General features: G+C 47.6%; 1 protein-coding gene across 5 annotated transcripts in view; it reads left to right on the forward strand.

The window, feature by feature from the left end:
- Nucleotides 1-27,837, forward strand: part of PRPF40A (pre-mRNA processing factor 40 homolog A) — a 1,435,679-nt gene that overhangs the window by 213,121 nt on the left and 1,194,721 nt on the right. For all 5 annotated transcript variants that reach the window (XM_069616434.1, XM_069616435.1, XM_069616432.1 and 2 more), the window contains exon 6: nucleotides 11,568-11,602. In XM_069616434.1, coding sequence (XP_069472535.1) covers nucleotides 11,568-11,602 — 35 coding nt within the window. The remainder of the gene's footprint in view (nucleotides 1-11,567; nucleotides 11,603-27,837) is intronic.

Consider the following 27,837-nt stretch of genomic DNA (forward strand, 5'->3'; position numbering starts at 1 on the left):
AGTGCCTATTGTGTATACTTTGCATACTGCCTAACTCTTCTTGAGGGAAGTCTGACTGCTCAGCCACAGCTACCAGGTAAATCTGGGTGGTACAGACTGCTACCAAGTGGGTTTACTGGTAACACCTGCAGTCCTAAATCTTTTGCATTGTTCCCAAAGGGAACTGCACAGGTTTCTGCCTAACACACCACATGTTCCATGCAATAATGTCGCCACAAAAAACGACAATTTTTTGGCGATATTTTTGTGCCGACATTATTACATGGAACCGTTCCGGATTGGGCCAGGAGAGTGTGGTACCCGGACCTTCTAGAAATGTCAATCTGCCCTCCATGCTGGTGTCTCTACTGAGAAGATCTGCTCTCGCGGGTGCAGAGGGGGATGGGGGAGTGGTGTCAAAGAGGAGAGGAGAGAAACGGGTGGTGGGGGGGGGGCGGGGAACAGGTCAGGTGATCCATCCAAAGGGCAGGACTCTCAGCCTTCACGCTTGGTATCTGAAAGATTGCGGTATAAGGATTGGGACCTCCTGGATGACGTGATGGAGGTGTTGCTTTCGGCCAAGAGGCCGGCAACAAAATGCCTGTACCGTTGGCGTAGGTTTTGCGACTGGTGCAGAGGACAAAATGTTGATCCTTTTCAGTGTTCCATTCCTGTGGTTTTTTCTTTCTTGCTGTCTTTGGCCCACAGGGACCTTCAAGTGGGTACCATTGCGAGTTACCTGGCGGCGCTGTCTATCTTCAAGCACTCGCCTGATTAATGTTCGTACTTTAAGAAATTGGGAAATCTAAAGAAATCTTAAAGGACTCACTAATGTTCCCGCCGTCCCCTTTCCAGTTGCCGGTTTGGGATATGAATTTGGTTTTGAAGTTTTTCATGGGTGCTCCGTTTGAACCTATGCACTCTTGTCGTTTGAGATTGCCTTTAAAGACAGTGTTCTTGCGGTTGCGGTTACTTCTGCTCGCAGAGTGAGTGAATTCCAGACACTCATCTAAGCTGCCCTTTACTGTGTTACATATGGGCAGGGTTGTACTGAGGGTACGTCCTTCCTTTCTACCTAAGGTAGGGTCAGATTTTCATTTGAGCCAGAAAGTGGTTCTTCCTTCTTTCTATCCTCCTCATCCTGGTTGGACCCTAGGAGAGCTCTGAGCTTTTACATTTCTAGGATGTCCATGGTCAGAGTGGACGATTAACTCTTTGTGGGGTATGCTGGTCACAGATTGGGCCAGGCTGTGACAAAACGGACCTTGTCCAGGTGGATTATCCTCAACATTACTGAATGCTACCGTTCGGTGGGCAAAGACCCCCTGGAAGGGTTGCGAGCTCATTCCACTAGGGGCGTGGCTACTTCCACAGCCCTGCTGCTGGGAGTTCCTATAAAAAATATTTGTGATGCTGCAACATAGGCTTCTTTCCACACCTTTGTTAAACATTATTCCCTGAATAAGATCCATGGTCAACATATGGCCTTTGGTACGGCGGTTCTTTGTTCTGCCATCTGATTGGGTACTCTAAATTCTTTTCCTCCTCCCATTTTCTGGTACTGCTTTGGGAATCTTTCAAAGATGTGGAATATGTTGGAGGACACAATCCATTCGAAGATCAAGTTACTTACCAACTGGTAACTTTCTTTCGATTGGATGTTCCTCCAACTTATTCCACATCGCCCTCCCAGCCTGCCCCTCTGAAGAATTTCCTATGCGATTGCATCTTAAGTTTCCGCAAGGCTATGTGCAGTCAAGCAAGCATTGAATATGTGCAGGTCACAGGTTATGGAGGAAAAAGCATAAACTAAGGCTACGGGCGATGTGCATCCTATTTATAACATCCGGTGACCTCGCTCTCGAAGGAGGTCTTCGAGGGAAATCGACCCAATGTCATTGAAGCAGGACGCCCTCTGCGGAAAAAGTTTCTGGTACACAGCTGTGGACATTACATGTCAAAGATGTGGAATACGTCAAAGATGTGGAATACGTTGTAGGAACATCCAATCAAAAGAACGTTACCAGTTGGTAAGTAACTTGTTCTGTGCTAATTCCCTTCAACCTTAGAGACCCACAGCTCTTTTGCTGGACTTTCTTTTTTTTCTCAAACTGGCGTGATTGAGACCTTTTTTTATCACTCATGTATTTTGATCTGATTTGGATTATCTGTTTCCTTTGTTTTTGGAGTCTGACAAACTCCATAGGCATCTACTTTTTGTGACACACAGCACCTTCAGTGCACTGTCAGAGAAATCTCTTGGATGCCTCATAAGGTTTACATACCTTTTCTTGTCGGAGCTACTGTTACCAAGAATAGTAAAGTGAAATTGACTATGAAAAGATTGTCCCTTGATTCTGCTTCCTATTCAGGGTCATCTAGGTCGGCTAGTCCCAAGAGGCCTCGCCTGCCCAAAGAAGCAGGGAGTATGTATGAACTAAAGCTTTATATATTTGATTGGCTGGGTAGCTGTAATGGAGTTGGGCGCCATTGAGAAACAATCATGAATCTGTGGAACTGGCATTAATGGCCAGCTTTGGGGAAAACCCATTCCCAGTACCTTAAGAGGTTTAGGACCCTGAAAAAGACTGGTACCTGTTGGGCAAGATTGTATGCAGTAACCCTGTGGGAGACTACACCAGTTGTCCTCTTGGTTTTAGAGGTAACCCACCAATTGGTACAGGTCTGTACTACACACGTTGGTAGTGTGACTGAGCAGCCAGACATCTGAAGAGGGGTAAATGAGAGCTGTAGCATCGAAATCCACACATACAAGTATCCAAATCACTTACACTGAAGGTTTTCAAATAAAATATTTAATGGTCCGTTTTAAATGAGCATTCTTTAAAAAGGGCAATGTGAACAATAGAAATATACTTCGTAACAAGTTCTCATAATCAAGATAAGCAAGTAGATACTCTTTAGAGATGCTTCATGCACACTTCCAACACCCTGGGGTGACTTCAATTACTATGACAGTATTTGCATTTATATATCACTTTTGTACTTGGTAAAATTCTGAGGTTGTGGAAGGGAAAGGTTAACCTTTTTCCTTCCCTTAACAGGTTCTCCGAGCATGCGAGCACGTTTAGATTTCCTAATGAAGACTAGATAAAATTTTTCCCAGCAATATTAGTTAAAAACCAAATGCATCACCAATGGGGGAGAGTTTGAATCAGTCAATGGGTCAGAAGTGTCTGCAGGGAGCCAGGACAGCCAAAGTCAATTTGGAACAATGTCTATGGAGCTGAGGCACTTCATAGATAAAAGTCTTCCAAAATTAGTTTGTTGTACAAAGTTCACTGTTGGGTCACAAGCTGTTACACTTGTGAAAAGTTGCTAGAACAACTCTAGAAAGACAGCTACTGCAAATCTCAACTGAGACGAGCAAGCTACGGACAAAGAGGTAAGCACCCCTAAATCACAACAGTACCTTAGGTTGCAAGAAGAGGATCCAGCTGGCTTCTATCCTGGTTGCAGTGATGCAGATCCTGAGTTCCTGGGCATCAGTTGTGGGGACAAAAGGAGGACGTCTGGAGGACTCTTGCACAGCAGTTCGGAGGTCGGCGGTAGCTACAGGCTTTCTTCGGACCAGCGGCACTTCACGGTTTCAGCGCCTGGTAAACCGCATCACCGCGGATCTTGGACACCGGTTGGGCATCCTTTATTCCTTCAGTCCAGCTCTCTGGTGAGGTGACTCAAGCTTGGGTTGTCCTTCATTGTTAGGGTCCTCGGGGAAACTCCTGGAGCTTTTGGCCAGCTTAGACATTGCATGTGACTACGGATTACTCGACCCCTGACCTTCAGTTCCTGCAGCAGCAAAGAAGTACAGCCATTTGGGGAAGGTCTTCCAGCAAAGGTCTTGGTTTAGTGGGACCAACTAACCCAGAGACTGACTTTAAACCAAGGGAAGAAGTGGTTCCTGCCAGAACTTCTCTTGCCGATCAGAAAAAGGGGTTTCAGAACAGCAGCAGGGATTCATCGGTCCAGGAGGATGCAGCAAGCTTTGTTCACCGTTATTCATCGGGTTGTTCTTACCAGTGGTAGTCTGTCTTCAGTCCAAGAAGCCTCGCCTTTTAAGCGGGTTTCTCCCATTAATGCACACCCTAGTTGTCACTCACACAGCAGGGTGGCTGTCCTACAAGGACAGCCAGCCAAACCGGACTGTGTGCATTCAGGAAACCATGGAGACAAAGGACGGGGGTTTGGGGCACCTCCCCGACTTCCTGCCCTTCCAGACACACTGGAGCCAGAGGCGGGTTTCAGTACTGCAGCCCGCCAAAGGCAAAACAGAGTGCTCAAACCTTGTTTGGCGCGCAGGGTAAAACCCAAGAAAGTCCTCCAACAAGAGAAGGCGAAAAAAGACAGTGGCCATTTTGACACAATGGTCACCCATGGGTGCTATATTGCAGCTCAGTATTAAGCCTTCAGTAGAAAAGCACAATGGAAGGAAATTGAAACCACTGCCACCAGCCATTTAAAGTGGTGAGGGTAACAAAATTGTTACATGAGTAAGTTGGAAAAAGGGGCTACAAAGTAACCCCCTGCACTCCACATAAGATGTAGTGTGCCGGCCATACAAAGGAGAAAAGGTAAGTAAAGTCAATTTAACTTTACTATTCTTGAACTGTAGATGACCCAAGAAAAGGTATGTAAACCTTAAGAGAAATATAAAAGATTTCCTTGACACTGCACTGAAGGTTCTCTGTGTCACCATACAAAAAGTAGATACCTATGGAGTTTGTCAGACTACAAAAACAAATATAAAATCCACATCAGATCAAAACACGAGAGTGAAAAAAGCGCACTCAGGGTTAAAATTAAAGTCCTAAAATCCAGCAAACGAGCTGGGGGACTCGAAGGTTGAAGTGAATTAGCACAGAAATGAGAATTCTCCCCAGCAGGAACACTCTGCGAGACTGCACAACACTTGTCTACTTGGCATTGGTTGACCTACCTTTTTGTATAGGTCTTTAGTAAACAAGTTGGTAGTGTGACTGAGCAGCCAGGCATATCTCAAAAGGGTTAAATGTGAGCTGTAGAAATGAAATTTGGAAATACAAGTAGCCAAGTAACGCTTATACTCAAGGTTTCAGTTATAGTTGTTTAACATCAATTTTTAAATAAGCTTTCTTTAAAAAGGGCAATATATGTAACAATCAGATACTTTTCCAGAATCAGCATACGTTTAGTGGATACTCTTTAGAGATGCTTTTTACACACTTCCTACACCCGGAGGTGACTTCATTCACAAGGACAGTAATGGCATTTATATATGACTAGTACACTTTGCAGATTCTTAGGTTTGCAGAAAGGAAAGGTTAGGGAAGGAAAAAGGTTAAACACGTTCTCGGGGCATGCAAGTATACTTCATTCTTCCAATGAAGTCTAGGCTAAACCTTTCCCAGCAATAACAGTCTAAAACACAAGTTATGACCTCTGAGGGACAGAAAATATCAGTCAGTGGACTAGAAGAGTCTGCAGGGAGCCAGGACAGCTAAAGTCGATTGGAGCACAGTCTATGGAGCTGAGGCACTTCATAGTTAGTCTTGCACAAAGTTGTAGGGTCACACGCTGTTACACTTGTAGAAAGCAGAGCTGAAATCAACTATAACAAAAGTAGCCACTGCAAGTTTCAACTGAGAAGAGCAAAGCTAAAGACACTGAGGAAAGTACCCCAAGTCTGGACAGTACCTTTTGGCTTGAGTGGTCCAGCTGTATGCATATCCTGGGTTCCTGAGCCTCAGTCATGGGGACAAGAGGGTGGACGTCTGGAGGACTCCTGCTGCATTTATTTGGAGGTCGTCTCCAGCTCAGGCTCTTTTTGGATCTGCGGCACTGCGCAGTTTTAGCGCACGGTAAACAGCACCACCGCTGATCATGGATAATGGTTGGACTTCCTTCACTCCTTGAGTCCTGCATGTTAAAGAGAAATTTCAGTTTAGTGCTAAATTCCTCCCACCTTATAGACCCCCAAATCTTTTGCTGAAAGTTGGAAATGTGTACTTTTAATTCTATGCGTTTTCTGTATGTTTCTTTTTGGTTGTGGAGTCTGTTACCCTTTCCTCAATGAATGGCCGGTGGTTTACTTTTAACTGCTGTGGTGTGCATTTACCGCAGGCTGCGGTCTCAGCTGCAGTAAAGCACCAAAGGGTGCCATTTTTGTCAAAATGGCCCAGTCTTCTTTTTTTTGTCATTTCTTTGTGGAAAGGTCCTTGAGATTTACTCTGCATGCCACACCAGGTTTGATCCCTTTGTTTCGTCTTTGGTGGGATTCACGAGTGAAGCCAGCCTCTGTCTCCAGGGTGTCTGGTGGGGGCAGGAAGCAAGGGAGGTGCCCAAAACTCCCTGTGCTTTGTCTCAAAGGAGACAGGAATGCATTCATATGTGATTGGCTGACTTTCCAGCAAGGACGCCACCCTGCTGGGTGACTGACAGCTGCTGTAATGAATGGGAGACACCTGCTTAAAAGGCGAGGCTTTTTGGCTTGGAAGGCAGTCTACCACTGGACGAAGGAATCCGAAGAAGAACTTGGAAGAGACGCCTGCTGCAACTCCTGGACCATCGGTTGGCCTGGTGAAGCCCTGCTGCTGTGTTGAAACTCCACATGCATATCGACGGAGAAGCCCCTGCAAGGACTTCTCTCTTTTTGAGTTGGTGGGAACAATCCACTCCAAGTAAGCTACCTGGACATCTCGGTTCTGGTTGAAATTCCACTGCAGTTGTTGCTGGAACCTAATAGCATGGGAGAGGAACACCAAATCGTGTGCGTTGCTTTTAAGCAAGAGCTCCAGGAAGATCCTCCAGGCTCCCAGGAAGCAGGACTGACCGAGCCTGAGCCACCTCAACAGAGTGCTGGACCCCAGATGCAAGGGAAGCCCATCTTGACAGCCAGGAACCTCAGTGCTGCTATTTGTGGTAGACGCGAGGAGCTGAAACACCGAAGTGCCACTGGTTTGAAGATTTCCAGTTGCGGTCGGGGACCGTCTCATTGCAGTGCATGAGTCCCCAGACATCCTTCCTCTTGTCTCCCCGACACAGGCCCAGGAACACCAGGATCTGAAGAGATGCACAGGAACTGAAGTCATCTGCTGCCCTTTTTCTCCAACCTAAAGGTACTGTACAGTCTAAGAGAATGTACCTCTTTTTGTGTAACTGCACTCGTTTTTGGTTGGTGAGTTCTGTTGTAGTTGCTCTGTAGAGTTGCTGATAGCATCTTTACTTCACAAGTCTAACCAGCTTGTGGCCCTGCCTTGAATTCTTCTTTTTTACAAAGGCTTCTAAAACATTTTGCACGACTTTTACTTACCTGGAAGAAGTGCTTCAGCTCACCTAGACTTTTGCCCAATTGACTTTGGCCTATCCTTGCTCCCTGAATGACTCTTCTTCCCTCTAACATTGTGTTTTGCCCTCCTTCCAGGAAGGGGTTAACTAACTTTGCATTCGGGGGTTACCAACTTACTTACCTGCTTCAGAATATTTGTGTAATTTCTTGTTCTGTTATAACCTTTTTTCTTTGCCAAACCCTTGTCTGATTCTAAATGCAAACAGTGGTATATTAATATCCACATTGTCCTAGTTACTAAAGTCACCTCAGGGTGTAGCAAGTTGTTAGGCAAAGTTTGAATGCAGTACCCTCTGGGAACACTACAAGCAACTGACTACAAGTATAGGCAACCCAACCTTTGGTATAAGCTTGTACTAAACAGTTTTGGTAACGTGTTGAGCAGCCAGGCTTATCTCAAGAGGAGAAATGTGAGCAGAAGTGGAGTTAGAAAGATTCACAATTACCGGTATTCAAAAACTTGCACTCGGTTTCTTGCATAAACAATTAATTTATCAGTCAGTTACAAAGCCTTCTTCAGAAGGGAGCAATAAACTAGTAACACACAAAGATGCTTCGATACTGTACACTTAGTTTCTGAATCAGACGAGGCCCTTTTGGGATGGCCCACAGATGCAACCTACACCCACAGGTGACTTCAGTAACAAGGGTGCTGGGGCCATTAATACCTTACTGTTGGCATTCAGAATACTCTTAATAAGTTGGTAAAAGGCAAAGGTTATTAGAACACAAGAAATTACAAATATTCTTAAGCAGGGCAAATACTTTCAGATAGCAATAGAAGAGTCATTCATTTCAATAGGCAAAGTCTTGGTATAGGATGCAGCCCTTCGGGTAAGTAAATGGGAAAGTCTTTGCACAGGTTCTTAGGAGTCTTTAATAAAAAGATTCAAAAGTAAGGCCACACGCTGATAAGACTTGTGAGTTGCAGAAGTTATAAGCACTTCCACAGTAAGAGGTAAGTTCTCTTAGACTTGTTTTACAGTACCTTAGTAAAGAAGAAAAGAGGCATCTGATGACTTCTGTTCCTGTGCAGCTCTGCAGACCTCACTGTACCTGGGCCTCAGTCGTGGGGACAAGAGGGAGGATGTCGGGAGACTCCGGCACTAGCACTGTCAAAATGGGCAACCGGCAAACTTTACTTTCAGTGGCTTTCGCGTTTCAGCTCCTTGCAGTACAGCAAATGGCAATGAGCGGGGTTCCTGGCTGTCAAGGTGGACTGTCCTCGTTTCTGGGGTCCTGCACTCTGATGAGGGGGCACAGGCTTGATCAGTCCTGCTTCGTGGAAGTCCGGAAGATCTTCCAAAAGCTTTAGGCCAGGTTAAAAGTAACGCACCCAATCTGGTGTCCCTCTCCCTGGCTATACAGTTCCTACAGCAACTGAGGAAATTCAACCAGCTCTGAGATGGGTGTCCAGGTGGCTTACTTTGGAGTTGATTGGTCCCACCAATTCAAAGGGAGGAGTCTTCTTGCAGAGCTTATGTCTATGCGAACTTGGTGATTGGGACCTGCAGCAGGGCTTCTCCGGGCAAGCCCACGTTCCAGGAGTTGCAGCAGCCGTCCTTTTCAAGCTCTTATTCGGTTCCTTCGTCCAGTGGTCGACTCTGCCTTCCAAGACAAGAATATCCTTTTATTCAGTTCTCGCCCATTCATTCTAGCCTAGCTGCCACTCAACCCGCAGGGTGGCAGTCCTTGCCGGACAGTCAGCCAGCCAATTGCCATAGTGCATTTGGGTTTTCCTAGGAGACTGGGCACAGGGAGTTCCATGCACCTCCATCACTTCCTGTCTACCCCAGACACTCTGAAGACCGAGGTGGGTTTCACTCAAACCCCGCCAAAGGCGAAATGAGCAGAGACCAAACCTGGTTTGGCGCGCAGAGAAAGTCTAGAAGGACTTTCCTACCAAGACCGGGTGAAAAGACTGGACACCATTTTCGCAAAGATGTCTGGATGCCATTTTGAAAAAGATGGCTCAGGTGGTTACTTCACCAGAGCTGTAGACAGTAGCGGTAAATGCAAACCTAGGTAGTTCAAAACGAAACCACTGCCACCATCCAGTCCATTGAGGAAGGGGTAACACATAAAATGCTACATGAGCATTTAGACACTGGGGATACTAAGTAACCCCTCCAGCACTTTATTGTAAGTTGGGGTGTGCTGGGTCTAGCAAGTACAATGCTAAGTAAAGTCAATTTCACTTTACTGCTCTGGGAAACAGTAGTTGATCCCAGAGAAGGTATTTAAACCTTGGGAAGTCTGAAAGGCTTCCTTGTGCCACTGCACTGAGGGTGCTGTGTGACACAATTGTAAAAGATGACACCTATGGAGTTGGTTAGACTCTATAACCGAAAGAAATAGAGGCAAAATTCACATTAAAATACATGAGTGGGAAAAAAGTGCACTCTCTCTCCAGGAAAAAAAAGCAAGTCCTCAAAATCCAGCAAGGTTGCTGGGGGGAGTCTCGAAGGTGGAGGGAATTAACACATTTGAGAAGTCTCCCCAACACAATTGTCTGTGTGCCATCCCAAAAGGGTACTTACTGATTTAGAAACATTAATAGTGTGGATTTTGGAGTGTATTTGTGTTACTATTATATTGCCCCCTTCTGAAGAAGGCTAACTCTGACTGTTAAATAAATTAATAATTGTTTAATCAAGAAACCTTGTGTGTAAGAGTTTATTTGAATACTTGTCACTGTGAATCTTTGTAACTCTCCTACAGCTCACATTGACCCCTCTTGAGATGAGCCTGGCTGCTCAACACGCTACCAACCTGTGTAGTAAAGACTTATACCAAAGGTTTGGTTCCTATTGCCAGGAGGTCAGGGTTGTTGTAGTGCACCCAAAGGGTACAGCGTACAGTCTTGCCTAACAATGCACTCTGGTGAGGGGACTCAAGCTCTGGTCGTCCTGCTCCTGGAGGGTCCTTAGACTCCTGGAACGTCTGGCTGGATTGCAGACTTTAAACTCTACTACGGATTTCTCGACCCCTGGCACTCAGTTCCTGCAGCTGCAAAGAAGTACAGCCAGTAAGGGAAGAGGGTCCAGTGGAGCTCGTCTCCGGGTTAGTTGGTCCCACTAATCCAAGGGAAGAAGTCCCTTCCAGAGCTTCTTTTGTTCAGAAAATGGAGTTTCAGCACAGCAGCAGGGCTTCACTGGGCAATTCAAAGGTCCAGGAGGATGCAGCAAGCTTCATTCATGGTTTCTTCGTCTGTTTCCCCCCAGTGGTCGACTCTGCCTCTGGTCCCAAAACCCTTGCCTTTTAAGCAGTTTTCTCCCATTCATGCATAGGCTAGGCTGTCACTCGAAACAGCATGGTGGCTGTCCTGTCAGGACAGCCAGCCAATCTGGACTGGTTGCATCCAGGCACTCCTAGACATAAAGGGCAGGGGTGTTTCAGGAATCTCCCTCACTTCCTGCCCTTGCAGACTCTGGAGCCAGAGATGGGTTTCAGAACTGAAGCCTGCCAAAGGCAAAACTAACAAAGGGCTCAAACCTGGCTTGGCGTGCAGAATAAAACCCAAGAAAGACCTCACAAACAGAATATGGCGAAAAAAGACCAGGACCATTTTGACAAAATGGGTACCCATGGGTCCTATACTGCAGCTGAGGATTCAGCCTGCGGTAGAAAAGCACAATGGTAGGAACATTAAACCACTGCAACCAGCCTTTTAAAGTAGTGAGGGTAACATACAAAAAGTTACATGAGAATGTAGGATAGGAGGCTACTAAGTAACCTCCCAGCACTCCACATAAGATGGTGTGCGCTGGATCTACAAAGAGAAAAGATAAGTAAAGTCAATTTCACTTTGCTTTTCTTGGGAACAGTAGTTCTCACAAGAAAAGGTATATAAACCTAATGAGAAATCAAAAGGAACTCTGACACTTCACTGAAGGTGCTGTGTTGCACCATACAAAAAGTAGATGCCTATCTAGTTGGTCAGACTCCAAATAAAGTGGAAATACATAATCCAAATCGGATCAGAATACATGAGAGAGTGAGAAAAAGGTCTCACTGCAGGGTTAAAATAAAGTAAAAGTTCTTAAGTCCAGCAAAAGAGCTGGGTGGTCTCCAAGGTTGAAGGGAATTGGCACAGAAATTCAAATTCTCCCCAACCGGGGGTATAGCAATATTTGTAAGTCTCCCGCCTAAATCAGGATGGTTGGCATGCATGCTACTTCATTGTGTGTAGACTAAGTACTCATTAAAAGTAGTATGTTCTAATTCTTTTTTCTTCTTTTAGGTTCTACACTTCCCAGCAATCTTCCCAGTAGTCAAGTAAGTAACTACATATCTTACAAATTTACTTTTGTTCAAATCAGTAAATCCCCCTGTTACTTGCTGTTGCATGATATATGGTCCTGGATCCCTGTAGAGGCTCTTGCTCTCTATTTTTCACACCAGGTAATTTTAGAACCCTACATTGTTTTTGGGGGGAGTAGGCTAGTGGCTGCTGTAATGTTATAGTTTCTTGGTTTCAGCATGGGTGCAGGCTATTGTATTGCTTTGGTAGCCCTATGTTTCTAATGGATTGTGTCCTCCCACGCATTCCTCTTATCTCCATAGCCAGCTTTAGCTGCTTCGGAACATTTTTGTGTAGGGGCGCTGCGTGTCGACCCCTGTCGACTTGATGTCCCTCAAGGGTCTCCGCCCTGGTGTTGAAGTCATCGTTGGTAGATAGCATGCGCAGCTACCGTTGGCTTCATTTCAGTTTTACTGCGAGAGCTATTGCTTAGGAATATTTGCGCGCTTTGGTTCGTTGTCAAGAAACCTTTTTGTAATTAGTGGAAAAATGGCATTGTCAACGGCATCAACTTGGAGATCAGGGTAAAAAGAAATTCAGGACTGTGGCAAAAATGTCCCTTCTGGACCCCCATCGGGTGTGTCTGTGGTGCTTAGGATCCACTCATTCAAATCAGAATGTGGGTCCTGCCCATCTATGCCAGCGAAAGAGCATAGAGGGAAGTTAGCTGCAAGTAGGTCTCATAAATACCTTTCAACTAGCCTGTCGAAAAAGCAATCCTCCTAGTCGAGAGGACTCTCGTAGTCGGAAGAAAGCTAAAGGGTTCCGATCATGCAGTGGCTCACACCACTCATCCTCACGGCAGTGGAAACAAAGGTGCCACTGATTGCTGTCTTTGTCTAGTTCCTCCCCAGAACTGTTCTCGTGCCTGACCAAATCGGCCTCACTGGCTGAGTGGGAGAGGTTCAGACTAAAGTATTTGAGAATGCACCCTAGACTCCCTTGAAGAAAGATGAGCTATGCCCATGTCGACAAAAAGGCAAAGGACAAAACCTGTGCCCCCTCAGGCCAGAGTGTCCAGGAGCAAACTCCTCAGGAAGCCTTTGAAGGTTCCCTCGAGGAGAGAAGGTTCGTTCAAAAACAAAATAATCGACTCCATCAGTGCCGAAAGACTCCCTAGTTGATGCATGAAATGGCCTCGACACCAGTCTTCGAAACCCTCGACGTTGGCGGCATCAAAAACTTCAACCCCATTGTCGACGCAAATAGCTTAACCCTCAAAGGATGTCGAACTTTCACCCACTGTCTAAGACTTTTTTTTAAGTCTTTCCTCAATTGGAGGATGAACCATCTTCAGACGAATCATGTCCCTTTAGGTTACAGTATGGGGACACAATGTTCCAGAGACCTTAATTTCAGAGGACTCTCAAATAAAAGAACTTCATGAAACCCTGCAAGTGGGTTGGACAGACAAGATCCCTCGGGCCATGCTGATGGTTCATACAGATACTGATGTCTAGGATCGTAGACTATCTAGGATGGAAAAGGCCTGCGCCACTTTTTGAGCAGGACGACCTGACTGATAGTTTACATATGGGTCCCCAGGAGGACTCTATTCTTCCGTTCCATCTAGCTCTACAAAGGAGAGTTAATACCAATTAGACGGCAGAATTCCAGCAGTGAACGGACAAGCAAATGCAGAGCGTCACGCAGTACCCTTACTATCTGACGAAGCATCCAACTCCTAAAGGTTTCGTAGTTTAGGCTGCCACTTTTACATCCAAACAAAATGCATACCGAACTACCCCCACCTCCCCAAAGACAGTGATGCCTGATTGCAGCCAAAAACCTTGGGGCTGCAATCAGACAGCCAAGAACTTGCCCCACTGGTACAGCATACTTAGGCTATCATTCCTCAGTTGTCAGAGGGACAGTACTGTTTAATCCTAGAGGTCTAGAAGATTCCCCTCTGGTGGATGGGTAGGAGATTCTGAGACAGCCCAGGCAGCGGCTGCTTTACCCTCAGCCGCATCATCTGCTTCAAAACCTCTGGGGCCTTACTCCACAAACTCGATGGGAGGCAGACTCTCAAAGCATCTGAAAGAGTGGCAGGTTTTTACTTCAGATGCATGGGCATTGTAAACAGTTGCAGTGGGTTACTGCCTTCCCTTTCTAAAAAGGCCTCTGGATCATCCACTGGGGAACAGCTTTCAAAGTTCCAGATCTGCTCCTTATGCAGGAAATGACACTGCTGGAGAAAGGTGCTACAGAACCAGTATGTGTAACGGGGGAGAGACAAGGGTTGGTACTCCACTTTCTTATCCCCAAGAAGGACAGAGGATCGAGACCCATCTTGGACTTGAGACTTGTTAAAGTTCCTCAGGAAGGACAAGTTCACAATGGTTACCCTTTCTCAGATCCTTCAGGCCCACCAGCTTCAGGACTGGATGGTCTCCTTGGAGCTTCAGGATGCTTGTCTTCATGTGCCAATCCATTACGGGCACAAGGTACCTGAGGTTTGCAGTTGGCGGTTCTCATCACTTTCGAGTTCTACCATTTTGGCTGACCTCCGCCCCAAGGGTTTTCACCAAGTTGGTGGTGGCAGCAGGTCTGAGGTTTGATTCCAGTTTACCCCTACCTGGACGATTGTCTGATCGGGCCACGTTCTACTGAACAGGCCCTGGAACGTCTCGGCTCCTCCTGTAACTCCATTCACAAACTGGACTTCTCCCTCAACTTTAAGTAGTCCCACATGATAACATCTCAAAGGCTCAATACATCAGAGCTGGCCTAGACTCTTCCTTCGGAAAAGCCTCGCCACCTGAGGTGAAGGTTTAAGACATTCTGCAGATGGTTACCAGATGCCCAGCTTCTTCCGGCCTTCGATTTCATTTGAGGTTGCTCGGCCTCATGGCATCCTGCATTTTCCTGGTGCCAGAGCCCTGCCTGAGAATATCCCTTTAATGGGCCCTCAGGACTCAATGGTCCCAATTGTCAGGCAGGATGTCAGACCTTCAGGTTTTGTGCAGTGACGCACAGGACTTTCTGTGCTGGACCTGCGAGTACACATTGAAAGGAGAACCTTTTTGGCAGCCATGGCCTGAGATGACAGAGGGACTTCTCACTCACGGGGTGGGGAGCCCACTCCTACGATTTCACTATCAGTGGTCGTTGGTCTCCATCAGAGTCCAAACTACACCTCACCGTTTTGGAGCTGAAGGCCTTTCTACCCTCTGTACTGAGAAAGAATGTCCCGATAATGACGGACAACATAGTGGCCATGTACTATCTGAACAAGAGAGGAGGCGTAGGGTCCCTACCACTGGGCAGAGAATCAATGCAGCTCTGGTTCTGGGCAATTCAAGAAGGAATCTCAATCAGCAGTTCACCTAGCCGGAGAGAACACGGCAGCGGATGCTCTGAGCAGGCAGTGCAGTCTCCCACGAGTTTGAACTAGCTCGAAGTGCTTCAAGAGATCTTCTCCCTTTGGGGAACCCTCAAGTGGTCTGTTCGAGACCAGTTTCACCCAAAGGGCGAATTGTACTGCTCCAGGGAATTTCCCCCCAAGAAGAGCTCTAGGAGACTGTTAGGCAAGATTTGGTGCAGTACCCTTTTGGGTGCACTACAACAACCTTAAGCTCCTGACAAAAGGAAGCCAACTTTTGTAAGTCTGTACTACAGAGGTTGGTAGTGTGGCTGAGCAGCCAGGCTGATCTCAAGAGGGGTCAATGTGAGCAGTAGGGTGGTTACAGGGATTCAGTGACAAGTATCCAAATAAACTTACACACAAGGTTTCTCGATTTAAACCATTATTCATTTGTCAGTTTGAATAAGCCTTCTTCAGAAGGGGCACTATAATAGTAACACACAAAGGCACTCCAAAATACACACTTAGTTTCTCTAAATCGGGAAGTACCCATTTGGGATGGCAAACGGACACTTCCTACACCCTCAGGTGACTTAAATAGCTAGGACACTGTGGACATTAATATATCAAGCCAACTTTCTCCTCTTCGATACTCTTCCCACGCCTCATCAATTTCCTTTATTCTCCTGCTGTCTCCTCCTTGGCTAACTTGCCCTCTCCGCCTTCCTCCCTCAGGCCTCTGTTACACCTCTGCAGGCCGTACCCCTGATTTGTACCCCTCCGCAGCAGTCTTTTAAGGACGGCAACCTCTTCCATTTTGCCGCCCTTAACTCTCACTCAGCTGTCAAACACTCCTCCGACATCTGTTGCCTTCTGGACGAACTTGACCTCTGTCCTCGGTCTCTCCGAGACATGGTTCATGGCCAGCTCTGTCACGAGCTTTGATACTCTCCTTCCAGACTGCTACAAGATCCCTTCTGCGCCCAGGCCCAACCATTCCGGTGGGGGTGTAGCCCTGATCCTCCCCGAGTGAATTCCTACCTCTGTCATGCCTACGCAGGCCTACTCCTCCTTCGAATGCCTCGTCTGCAGACTTCTGTCTCTTCTTTCCGTCTCTTTCTGTCTCTCAGTGCGCAGACCTCTCCTCTTCCCTCCTAGTCTTGACTACTCAACTCCTCCTTCTTGGAGACATCAACATCCACCTGGATGCTTCCTGTCCCTCCTCTGGACTCTTTCGCGACCTTTGCAACTCTCTCACTCTCTATTCTCCCTGCTGGCCCAACTCGCTCTGCAGGGCAGACTCTGGATGTTCTGATCTTCTCAGACCTTCCCCTTTCTATCCCTCTCACCACTCCCCTCTCCTGGAGTGATCACTTTCTCCTTTCCTCCCAGCTCACCCTCTACCCTCCAGGCCAAGCCAACTCATCACCCCCACCCACCTTCAGTCATCCGACACATGAAGCGCATGTCAGTTGAGACTTTCGCCGCCACTTTCGCCCCCCCCACCCCCACTCTTGGCTGACCCACACCCTGACATAGCCCTTTCCATGCTCCATTCTGCTATATCTGATACTCTCGATGTTCTTGCCCCCGTCATGAGGATCCGCCTGAAGTCCAAAGCCAAATGCAACTCCTGGTACAACTCAGATCTCGTCACCCTTAAACGCAAGTGTAGGGTGGCTGACGAAATGGCATGCTTCATGTACATCCTCTGACAAACTGGCTTGCCGTCTGCTCCAAAGGCAATATCGGATCTCTGGCCGCACCAAGAAGAGGGCTCACATCCAAGTCCGTGTCTCTGCGGCATCAAACAACTCGGCTGAACTCTTTAAAATCTGCAAGGAACTGGCCAATCCTGCCGCAGTCCCTACCTCTCCTGTCCCTTCCCAGGCCCTTTGCACAGCATTGGCCTCTCAGTTTATCTCTAAAACTCAGGACCTCCTGTCCTCTCCTCCTTTCCCCTTCCTCCCTGCTCTTCCTCTGGCCCTTCTACGGCCACCTCTCCTCCCTCCTTCTCTGCCTTTGCCCTGTTCTCCCCAGACAAGTTTCTAGGAAAGTCTGATCTATGAAAGTCTCATCAAAACAGGTTCATCCCTGTTCCTCCAAATCCATCAAGGACCACATTGACTCCCTGGCCCCTTCCCTGGCCAACTTCTGCAACCACTCCTTCGCCACCTGAGTCTTCCACTCCCCCCTGAAGCACTCCCTTGTGCACCCTCTTCTTAAACCTTCTGCCGACTTGTCCTGCCCGGCTAACTATCGCCCAATCTCCATCACTCCTTTCCTGGGCAAACTCTTGGAAAAGCTGGCCATCTCCTGAAGCTCAATCTTCACACAATCTGTTGGTGTCCCCATGATGATCAGTCTGGCTTCAGAGCTGCCAGAAGCACGGAAACTGCTCTCCTGAACATCTGTGAAGACCTGCTCTCCAACTTGATTCCAACACCCCCTGTGTTCTCATCTTACTTGATCTCTCCTCTGCCTTTGACACGGTCAACCATGCCATCCTGCTCAACAGTCAGTGACAACTTGGGGATCACTGTGGCTGACTTGTTTTCTCTGATCGATCCTCCCAGGCTCAACTTGGGTCCTTCCTCTCCTGTCCTCTATCTCTACCTGTGGTGTTCCCCAGGTGTCTAACCTCTCCCTGGCTGTTCAACCAATACCTGGCACTTCTTGCCCACTGCATTGCCACGGTCTGCCCCAACTTAGTGCAATGCGGGTGGCACTCAGCTCATTTTCAGGCTACCCTCAGCCACCTCTTCTCCCTTTCTCATCTGACTGTCCACTATCCAGGAGTGGTGTGCCGCCAATTATCATTGGAGGGGTTACTTAGTATCCCCTTTGTCTAGCTTCTTATGAAGCATATTATGTTACCCTTTCCTCAATTGACTGGCTAGTGGCAGTGGTTTCGTTTTGAACGACCTTTGTTTGCATTTACTGCGACCGTTCACGGCTCTGGTAAAGTAACAACATACAGCCATCTTTGCTAAAATGGTGCCCGGTCTTTTGTCGCCAGGTCTTTGTGGGAAGGTCCATCGAGAGTTTCTCTGCACGCCAAACCAGGTTTGGTCTTTGTTCATTCACCTTTGGCGGGCTTCAGGAGTGAAACCCGCCTCTGGCTCCAGAGTGTCTGGGGTAGGCAGGAAGTGAGTGAGGTGCCCGAAACTCCCTGTGCTTAGTCCCCTAGGAGACCCAAATGCACTGTGACCTGGCTGACTGGCTGGCTGACTGGCAAGGACATCCACCCTGCTGGGTGAGTGACAGCTAGGCTGGAATGAATGGGAGAGAACTGGATAAAAGCTGAGTCTTTTGGCTTGGAAGGCAGTCGACCACTGGACGAAGGAATCGAAGAAGAGCTTGAAGAGGACACCTGCTGCAACTCCTGGACCGTTGGTCTGCCCAGTGAAGCCCCGCTGCAGTGACTACCAGACCAGTTTGCATCAACGGTGAAGCTCCTGCAAGGACAATTTCTCGCTTTGAGTTGGTGGGACCAATCAACTCCAAAGTAAGCCACCTGGACATCATCTCGGAGCTGGTTGATTTTCCTCAGTTGCTGCAGGAAACCGAATAGCCAGGGAGAGGAACACAAGATTGTGTGCGTTACTTTTAAGCTGGCCCAAAGCTTTTGGAAATTCCTCCAGAATCCCAAGAAGCAGGACTGACCGAGCCTGATCTCCCTCCCCCTCCCTCAGCAAAGTGTGGGACCCCAAAAACCAGGAAAGTCCACCTTGACAGCCAGGAACCATGCTTGTGAAACAGCCACTAAAAGTGAAGTTTGCCGGTTGCCAGTTTTGACAGTCCCAGTGCAGGAGTCCCCCGACGTCTGCCCTCTTGTCCACATGACTGAGGCCCAGGAACAGTGAGATCTACAGAGCTGCACAGGAACAGATGTCATCAGCTGCATCTTTTCTTCTTTACGAAGGTACTGTATAATAAGTCTAAAAACCTCTTACTGTAGAAGTGCTTGTAACTTCCACAAGTCTAAACAGCTTGTGGCCCTACATTTGATTCTTCTTTTCATAAGAGACTCTTAAGAACTTGTGCAAAGACTTTTCCATTTACTTACCTGAAGTGCTGCATCCTATACAAAGACTTTTGCCTATTGATTTTGGCTTAGCCTATTGATTAGAATGACTCTTCTAATTGCTAGCAAAGTATTTGTCCTGCTTATGAAAATTTGTAACTACTTGTGTTCTAATAATATTTGCCTTTTACCAACTTTTTAAAGAGTATTCTGAATGCTAGGAGTAAGATATTAATGTCCCAGCACCCTTGTTACTGAAGTCACCTGTGGGTGTAAGTTGTGTCTGTGGTCCGTCAAAAATGAATAATTGTTTATGCAAGAAACCTTGATTGTAAGAGTTTATTTGAATACCCGTAACTGTGAATCTTTGTAACTCCACTACTGCTCACATTCCCCTCTTGAGATGAGCCTGGCTGCTCAACACACTAACAAAACTGTGTAGTACAAGATTATACCAAAGGTTGGGTTGCCTATAGCTATAGTCATAGTTGCTTGTAGTGTTCCCAGAGGGTACTGCATTCAAACTTTGGCTAACAAGGACTCTCCTCTGTGGGATGCAGCCTCCAATCTAGGACTAGATTGGCGCATGTCTGACACGAGTGGTCTCTCGATGAGGCAGGAGACCGCTCCTTCTGAGCTTCGAGTCAGTTCCTCCCCTGTGGTGTTGAAGCCGTGCCACCGACCTTGTTGGTGGGGACTCCAGGGTCAGAGGCTGGGTGCACGCTCCACCGCATCTGTTTCCCTTCCAATATCCACTGGGGTACTCTGTCTCGACGCGTCAGTGTGTGGAGTCTCGGCCGCAGCTTGTCGTTCCCAAGATGGCGATCAGCCCGAGCACGTCTCTCGCGAGCCGGTGCAACTGGCGAGTGCGGCTGTGTTTCGTGTCCTCATGGCGATAGGTGCCGCTACGTCTCCGGGATTGTTCCCTACATGTTTTTTTAACTGTTGGCAGCCTTTAACAGGATATTTCTTCAGGATTGAAAAACGTCCGCAGCAGAGCGACATGGACTATACTGCATTCACGCGCCGCTCCCCAGTCTTCTTAATGAAGGAATTCAACAACCAGGTTTTTGGCTAGAGATCCTGAAGCTCTCCCGCTGCAAAAATCGTTTTCTGTGCTGAAGTACTGTCCTGGCTTGGGCATTTACTTACCTTAAGTCTCTTGTGATTTCTGTACAGTTTTGGGGTGTGTTTCTGTGATTGGAAGGCTGCTCATCGAGTTCACCCAGGCCCACTGCTGGAATCCCCCTAGGGTGTCTTCTGTGAAGCCCCCTCTGCCCTCAACTAATGTTATAGTGAAATACCTATTTATTTAAACCGTTTTCCTCTGAAACTCAGACTTTGCCTGCAACTGAACCCGATCTCACCCTGCCTACAGCTGGCCCCTAAACCACAAGCGTCCCTCTACTGCCTCCGAGTGAACTCATGCTATAGAATAAGGGAAGGACTGGATAAGTGAAGGGTTCTGCCTTTAAAAGAATAACTGTTAAAAAGTTACTTACTTGTAAAAGAAGTTGGTTGGTAACTGTAACTCTGAGAGTGAACAGTTACCAAAGTTATGCCATTCTAAAAAGTATATGTAACCTCTTTCTTTCCTTAAACTGTTTCGCCATTCTAACAGTGGATCAAAGGTTTTATTAATCATCTGTGATTTGGTTATACCCCTTCCCAAAAGTAATGCTGTTGGTTTCACTTCACTATATCTTAGGATAAATGTATGTGCCCCCCCCCCCCTCCCCCCCAACTGGGTCTTGCATCCCCTGACCCGTTAGCCTGTCCAGAATAAGTCTGCCTTAGGTTTTAGCTACATAAAATAACCTTGGTGTTTCATAAAGTGTAACATTGGGGTTTGCTGACCCTGGTCTGTTTTAGACCAACAGTCTTATGTTTACACCTGCCTTTACGTTGCTGATGGCTCCTTTTTAAAAAGTGTATGGGTTTTACTTAAGTTGAGGTAGCATTTCGCCCTAAAATAGGTTACTAGAGTTATTACTTATTTCAATCTGTGTTTCACTGATCTCAAAAAGCACCTGTAATGGTATATTACACCCTTAGGTTTTACTCACCTAGTATACCTTATCACAAATGTAGTTATAGATTTTTAATGTTCCAGGAATAAGTGTCTGTTAGGGAAATATGCTAATTTCCTTCTACCTTAGAGATTCCCAGCTCTTTTTGCTGGACTTTAGGACTTTTAATTTCTAACCTGGAGACAGTGAGACCTTTTTCCCCACTCTCTCGTATTTGTGATTTTGGACTGTTTCTTTTGATTTTGGAGTCTGACAAACTCCATAGGCATCATCTTTACCTTTGGGCTCAGGTTCGCGTCGTGACGCACATCTGGAGCCGTCGAGGTCCCATACGGACAAGGATTCGAAAGGTCGCAAGAGACGTGTCTCTAGGTCTCGATCCTCGTCCCCAGCGAGACCGCAGCTACCTATGGAGGGCTCGATGTCGACCCGATCGGCGCCGCGTCCGTCCAACTCGGACATCGACGCTTTGCCCTCATACCAGCCGTCGGCACCTGTGTCAAGGTTGTCGACGCTCTCGAGCTCTAAGCCTTCGACGCTTTCGGCACCTTCAGGGTTATTTTCTCAGACTTTGCCTCTGGAGTACCCCGATATTGTGGATCCTCAGAGGAAGGCTACTGGAAAGTCTGTGCGGCCTGTTTTAGCCTCCAGGCCCTCTTCTGTCCCTAGGCCTGAGGTTAACCCTGGTGAACTTGTGGCTGCTCCATTTATTTCTGGAGATAGCCAGTTGGAGGAGTTGCGCCAGACCCTCCATGATGCCAGTGGGTTGAACACACCCCCGGAGGTGGAATTCGGTAGGCCTGAGCCTGGGGCTCATGCAGTCTCTTCATACAGGAGGCTTATGGCGAGGGTCTCTGAGTATCTGGGCTGGTCCAGTCCTCCTGAAGACTTTGTGCAGGATGACCTGATGGACATTTTAGATCAGGGTCCGTCCTCTGACCGGTTTTGCCATTTCAGTTTACCTTGCAGAAAAGGGTGTGGCAGTTGCTTGGCAGTCCCCGGAATCTCTTCCGGCTGTGAATAAGAATCTCACTGAGATACGGCCCTTTGGTTAGTGACCCAGCTATTTATCTACGCACCCCACTCCAGAGTTTGGTGGTTCAGGCGGCTACGACCACCTCCGGGCAGGCGGCGTACTCTACCATCACTCCGGATAGGGATGACGAGCGCTTCACCGGTTGGGCCCGGAAGGTCTTTTGTGCTGGGAGCATGGCCTTGAAATCGGCCAACTCCACATGTGCCTTGGCAAGGTTTTCACACTCTGTGGAATTGTTTCCTTGGTGGCTGAGTATATTCCTGAGGGCGAAGAAAGGGATGGGTTCCTTGCTCTCGTGCAAGACTGCAAGGATGCCATGCGTGAATCCCTTCAGTCGGGTTTGGATACGGCCGACAGTGTTAGACGATCCATGGCTGCGAGCACCATTATACGCAGATTTACATGGTTGCGGAAGTCGTGGTTTGCTGCAGATGTGCAGGCCCGTCTTCTCAACATGCCCTTTGATGGCGCACATTTATTTGGCAGCAAGGCTGTCGAGATCCTTGAGAGGTTGCAGACCTCAAAAGCTACTGCGAGATCTTTGAGCGCCGCGGTGCGTCAACCTCTGAATTTTTTGTCCTAATGGACCGCAGTGGAGCGGAGGTTCCTTTCGGTACTACTCCTCCTTTGGTAGTATGAGAGGGGCCGCCAGTCAAAGTGTCGAGCAGAAAAGTACCTGTGGTGGTCGGGGAACTCTTGGTGCCAGATCCGCTCAGGCAGTTGCCTCTTTGCCTTCAGACACTGCCGCAGCCGCTTCCAAACAGTCGTGAGGCCATGTCCCATGGTTCACCGTTTGGGGGCAGACTGTCTCAGCATCTCGAAGAATGGTGGGCCATTACTTCAGATGCGTAGGTGTTGGATACCATAGCCCATGGCTACTGTCTTCCCTTCCTTCAGCGGCCTCACGACAATCCACTGTGGAAAATCTCTTTGAAGCTTCCGGATCCACTCCTTGCGCAGGAGATCTTGTCTCTGCTGGAGAAAGTCACTATAGAACTGGTGCCTGTAGCGGAGCGGAAGAAGGGATGGTATTCCCCTTATTTTTTGATCCCAAAGAAAGACTGGGGATTGAGACCCATCATGGACTTGCGTTGGTTGAACAAACTCCTCAGGAAGGACAAGTTCAAGATTGTCACGCTTTCTCCAGTCCTCCAGGCCCTTCAACTTCAGGATTAGTTGGTGTCTCTGGACCTCAAGGATGCTTATTTCCATGCGCCGATTCATCCCACGCACAGGAAGTACCTGAGGTTTGCGGCTGGCGACTCTGTTTCGGGTCCTGCCGCTCGGATTGACCTCAGTCCGAGGGTCTTCACCAAGCTCATGGTGGTGGCAGTGTACCTCAGGTGAGGGGAGTATTCACGTCTATCCCTACCTTGACCGGCTGACCCAGGCGCGCTCTCCCGAGCTAGCTTTGGATCAGCTGTGTCACCTGCTGCACCCCCGCACAGGCTAGGCTTCTCCCTGAATTTCAAGAAGTTTCACCGGGCACCTTCCCCAAGAGCTCCAGTACATCGGGACTGTGTTGGACACGTCCTTGGAAGTGTTCGCCTCCCAAAGGAAGGGCTCATCACATTGCGCAGATGGTGGACAAGTTTCAACATGCCCAGAGTCTCCCGGCTTTCGAATTCTTAAGGTTGCTCGGCCTCATGGCATCCTGCATTTTTCTGGTGCCAGAGGCCAGGCTGCGGATGAGATGCCTGCAATGGGTCCTCAAGATGCAGTGGTTGCAGTTCTCCGGCAAGATAACGGATCCTGTTCTGATCCCACGCTCGGTCGCCCAGGATCTTCTGTGGTGGGTGAACAAAGGGAACCTGATTAAGGGGGGGAACCGTTTTGGCAACCGTGGCCAGAGGTGACTGTAGTGACGGACGCTTCCCTCACAGGATGAGGCGCTCATGGCAACGACTTCACCGCCAGCCGTCGTTTGTCTCCGTCAGTCCAGACTCCACATCCATTTGTTAGAGCTGAGAGCCATCAGGCTAGCCATGAAGTCTTTTCTGCCCTCTGTACGAGGGAAGAGTGTCCTGATCATGACGGAAAACACAGAGGCCATGGATTACCTCAACAAAAAAGGGGGATAGGGTCACTCCCGTTGTGCAGAGAGGTCAAGACTCTCAACCTTCACACTTGGTATCTGAAAGGTTGAGGTATAAGGATTGGGACCTCCCGGATGACGTGACAGAGGTATTGCTTTCGGCCAGGTGGCCTGCAATCAAATCCCTGCACCGTTGCAGTAAGTTCTGCGACTGGTGCAGAGATCACAATGTTGATCCTTTTCAATGCTCCATTCCTATGGTTTTGTCTTTCGTACTTGCTTTGGCCACAGGGGCCTTGAAGTGGGTACCATTAAGGGTTACCTGCTGGTGCTGTCCATCTTTAAGCGCTCGTCTGAAGAATGTTCTTACTTTAAGAAACTGAGAAATCAAAAAATCTTAAAGGACTGACTAATGTATTCTCGCAGTCCCCTTTCCAGGTGCCGGTTTAGGATTTGGTTTTCAGATTTCTCATGGGTGCTCTGTTTGAACCTTTGCACTCTTGTCCTTTGAGATGACTGTCCTTCAAGACTGTATTCTTGGTTGCGGTTACTTCCGCTCGCAGAGTGAGTGAATTGCAGGCACTTTCATCTAAGCCACCCTTTACTGTGTTTCACAAGGGCAGGTGTCATGATTTCCCAACGAGTTCCCTGATTAAACCCATGTTTCCGTAGATTAATATTGCTCTGTCATTTGAGAAGAAGTTATTGTTCCCATTCAGATCCATATAGTTAGTCATGGAAAATCGGGATTCCAAAATGGCCGCCTAGTGGTGTAACCAGGAACTAATTTGTAGGTCTAGTCTTTTGCGACCTCTGTTATAAGTACTCAATTTCTGAGGAGACTCGCGCTTCGCGTTGCTGACTGCCTTGCAGTACGGACGCTCATCGCGGTCTCTGTAGAATTCCAGTCAGTTTCCTCGCTCTTCATATTTCCAGTCAAAATTTCTTCTTCCTGTCCCATAGTCTCCTTCTCTGCTCACAGTCCGTTTCTTATTTTATTTGATGTCCCCTAGTTTTCCGCGTCCTCAGTTCCAGTCCGAAGTTTTCCTGTCAGAGTTTCGTGAGGAATACATCTTACATACACGCAAGTACCAGTTTTTTAGGTTTCCCGTGGGTTACCAGTGCCCAGTTGTTTTTTGTTGCGAGTGTTTTGGCAACGGATTAGTCACTGTGCATTTTCGCATTTTTGGTTTATCCTATACGTACTTGTTCCGTGTGCCAATGTTTAAAACTCATTTGTTGTGCCAGGTTGTTGTCACACTGCCCAAAAAAGGGTTGCCCAGTTGTGTAGCTGTTGTAGCTAGTTCAACATTCATTTTGCAAGAAGGGATTCCATATCATTCCGCATTACACTCTCCTGATAGTGGTTTTTAGTCAGTTCCCGATAGGACAGCGCTACACCCCTCATCTGGAACAGAATGTCATCTATAGGTACACTATTGCCCTCCAGTTTGATAGTACTAAAGCCTTCTATCAGCTACATTTTTTATGACTAAAATAGGCATATCTCTCCTTGTCTCCAATCTCCTTATTTCTGTTATATAAATACAGTTGACACCTAGACTACACCGTTTTCTTCAGGACATGCGCCCCTGTATGAATGCAGGATGGAGAGCTCACTAAAAAAGAACCTTAGGTGAGTTTTCCCTGATGTTAGTTATCATTCTATTTTCAGTACTGGAGAGTTTTCTCAGAATAGGGTAGGAACATTATTAAGGAGGGTTGTTATCTTGTCATCCTTTCTACAGGGATTGTGATTTTACTTAAGCTCCAGGGAGTTCTTCTGGCGTTCCCGCAGATTGACAGGTGAGCGTTACAGCAGGGTTGTACTGAGAGTACGTCCCTCTTTTCTACCTAAGGTAGTCTCTGAATATCATTTGAGTCAAAAGGTGGTTCTTCCATCTTTCTACCCTCCTCCTCATCCTGGTAAGGAAGAGGAGCGTCTCCATCAGTTGGATCCTAGCAGAGCTCTTAGCTTTTGCACTTCTAGGATGTCCAGGGTCAGAGTGGACGATCAACTCTTTGTAGGATATGCTGGACACTGATTGGGCCAGGCTGTTACCAAACTGACCTTGTCCAGGTGGATTATCCTCACGATTACGTAGGTAAGGACCCTCCTGAAGGGTTGAGAGCTCATTCCATTAAGGGCGTGGCTACTTCCACCGCCCTCCAGCGGGGTGTTCCTATTCGGAATGTCTGTGATGCCGCTACTTGGACTTCAATCCATACATTTGTAAAACATTATTCCCTGGATTCAATCCATGGTCAGGATATGGCCTTTGGGAAGGCGGTTCTTTGTTCCAAACCCTAATTGGGTATTCTAAATTCTTTTCCCTCTTCCATTTCCTGGTACTGATTTGGGAGTCTGTCAAAGATGTGGAATGCATTGGAGGACACAATCCATTCGAAGAAAGTTACTTACCAACTGGTAACGTTCTTTCGACTGGATGTTCCTCCCAACGCATTCCACATCGCCCTCCCAGCCTGCCCCTCAGGAGAATTTCCTCTGCGATTGCAGCTTCTGTTTCTGCAAGGCTAGGTGCAGTCCGCAGGCATCAGACTGGTACCACACATTCTGGGGGAAAAAACTTAAACTGAGGCTACAGGCCCCGACGTCCTGTTTATAACCTCCTGTGACGTCACCCTCGACGGACATGGGCCCGAGGCAGGATGCGCTCTACCGAAAAAAGTTTCCGAAGTGCACAGCTGTGGACATTACATGTCAAAGATGTGGAAGCAGTTTGAGGAACATCTAGCCGAAAGAGCGTTACCAGTTGGTAAGTAACTTGTTCTTCCAAGATCCATGAAGTGAAATTGACTTTACTTACATTTTGTAACTTTCTAGACCCAGCACAAACCATCTTGCAATAGGGTGCTGAAGGGGTTACTTAGTATGCCCTTTGTCTAGTTTCTCATGTAACAATTTTTTATGTTGCCCTTTCTACAATTAATGGCTGGTGGCAGTGGTTTACGTTTTTACTACCATTGTGTGTTCTTACCGTGGGCTGCAATTGCAGCTGCAGTAAAGCACCCATGGGTGCCCATTTTGTCAGAATGGCCCCGGTCCTTTTTGCAAAGGTCCTTCTGGAGATTTACTCTGCGTGCCAAAAGAGGTTTGGTCCCTTTGTTCATTTTGTCTTTGGTGGGATTCACCAGTCTTTGGCGGGATTCACCAATGAAGGCCACCTCTGGCTCCAGGGTGTCTGGCAGGGGGAGGAAGTGAGGTAGGTGCCCGAAACTCCCTGTGCTTAATTGGGAGGCAGTCGACCACTGGACGAAGGAATCTGAAGAACTTGGAAGAGACACCTACTGCAACTCCTGGACCAATGGTTTGCTCAGTGAAGCCCTGCTACAGTGCTGAAGCTCGGAATTCGCCTAGACTAGAGGGTATACACGCATTTCACCGATATTTTTCATTGCGTGTTTTTTCATCGCCGTTTTTATTTAAAAAAAAGTTGTATTGGGGGGGGGGTAAAAAATTAAATATATGGTTGTGGGTGTAAGGGAATAAAAAAAAGGGGGGGGAGTTTGGGGGGTAACCCCCCCCCCCCAAAACACCGATGAGTTTTTCGAAAAAAAAAAAAACGGCGATGAAAAAACCTGCGATGAAAAATACAGCGGCGAAATAACGTAGAACCGACTAGAGAAGCCCTGCAACAGACTACTTCTCCCCTTAAGTTGGTGGGACCAATCAACCCCAAAGCATACTCATCTGGACATCCTCTCTGAGCTTTGTTTGCTGCTGCAGGAACCGGTTGCCAGGGAGAGGAACACC

Source organism: Ambystoma mexicanum, chromosome 9, assembly GCF_040938575.1.
Source record: "Ambystoma mexicanum isolate Mex_15411 chromosome 9, UKY_AmexF1_1, whole genome shotgun sequence".
Taxonomy (NCBI): Eukaryota; Metazoa; Chordata; class Amphibia; order Caudata; family Ambystomatidae; genus Ambystoma; species Ambystoma mexicanum.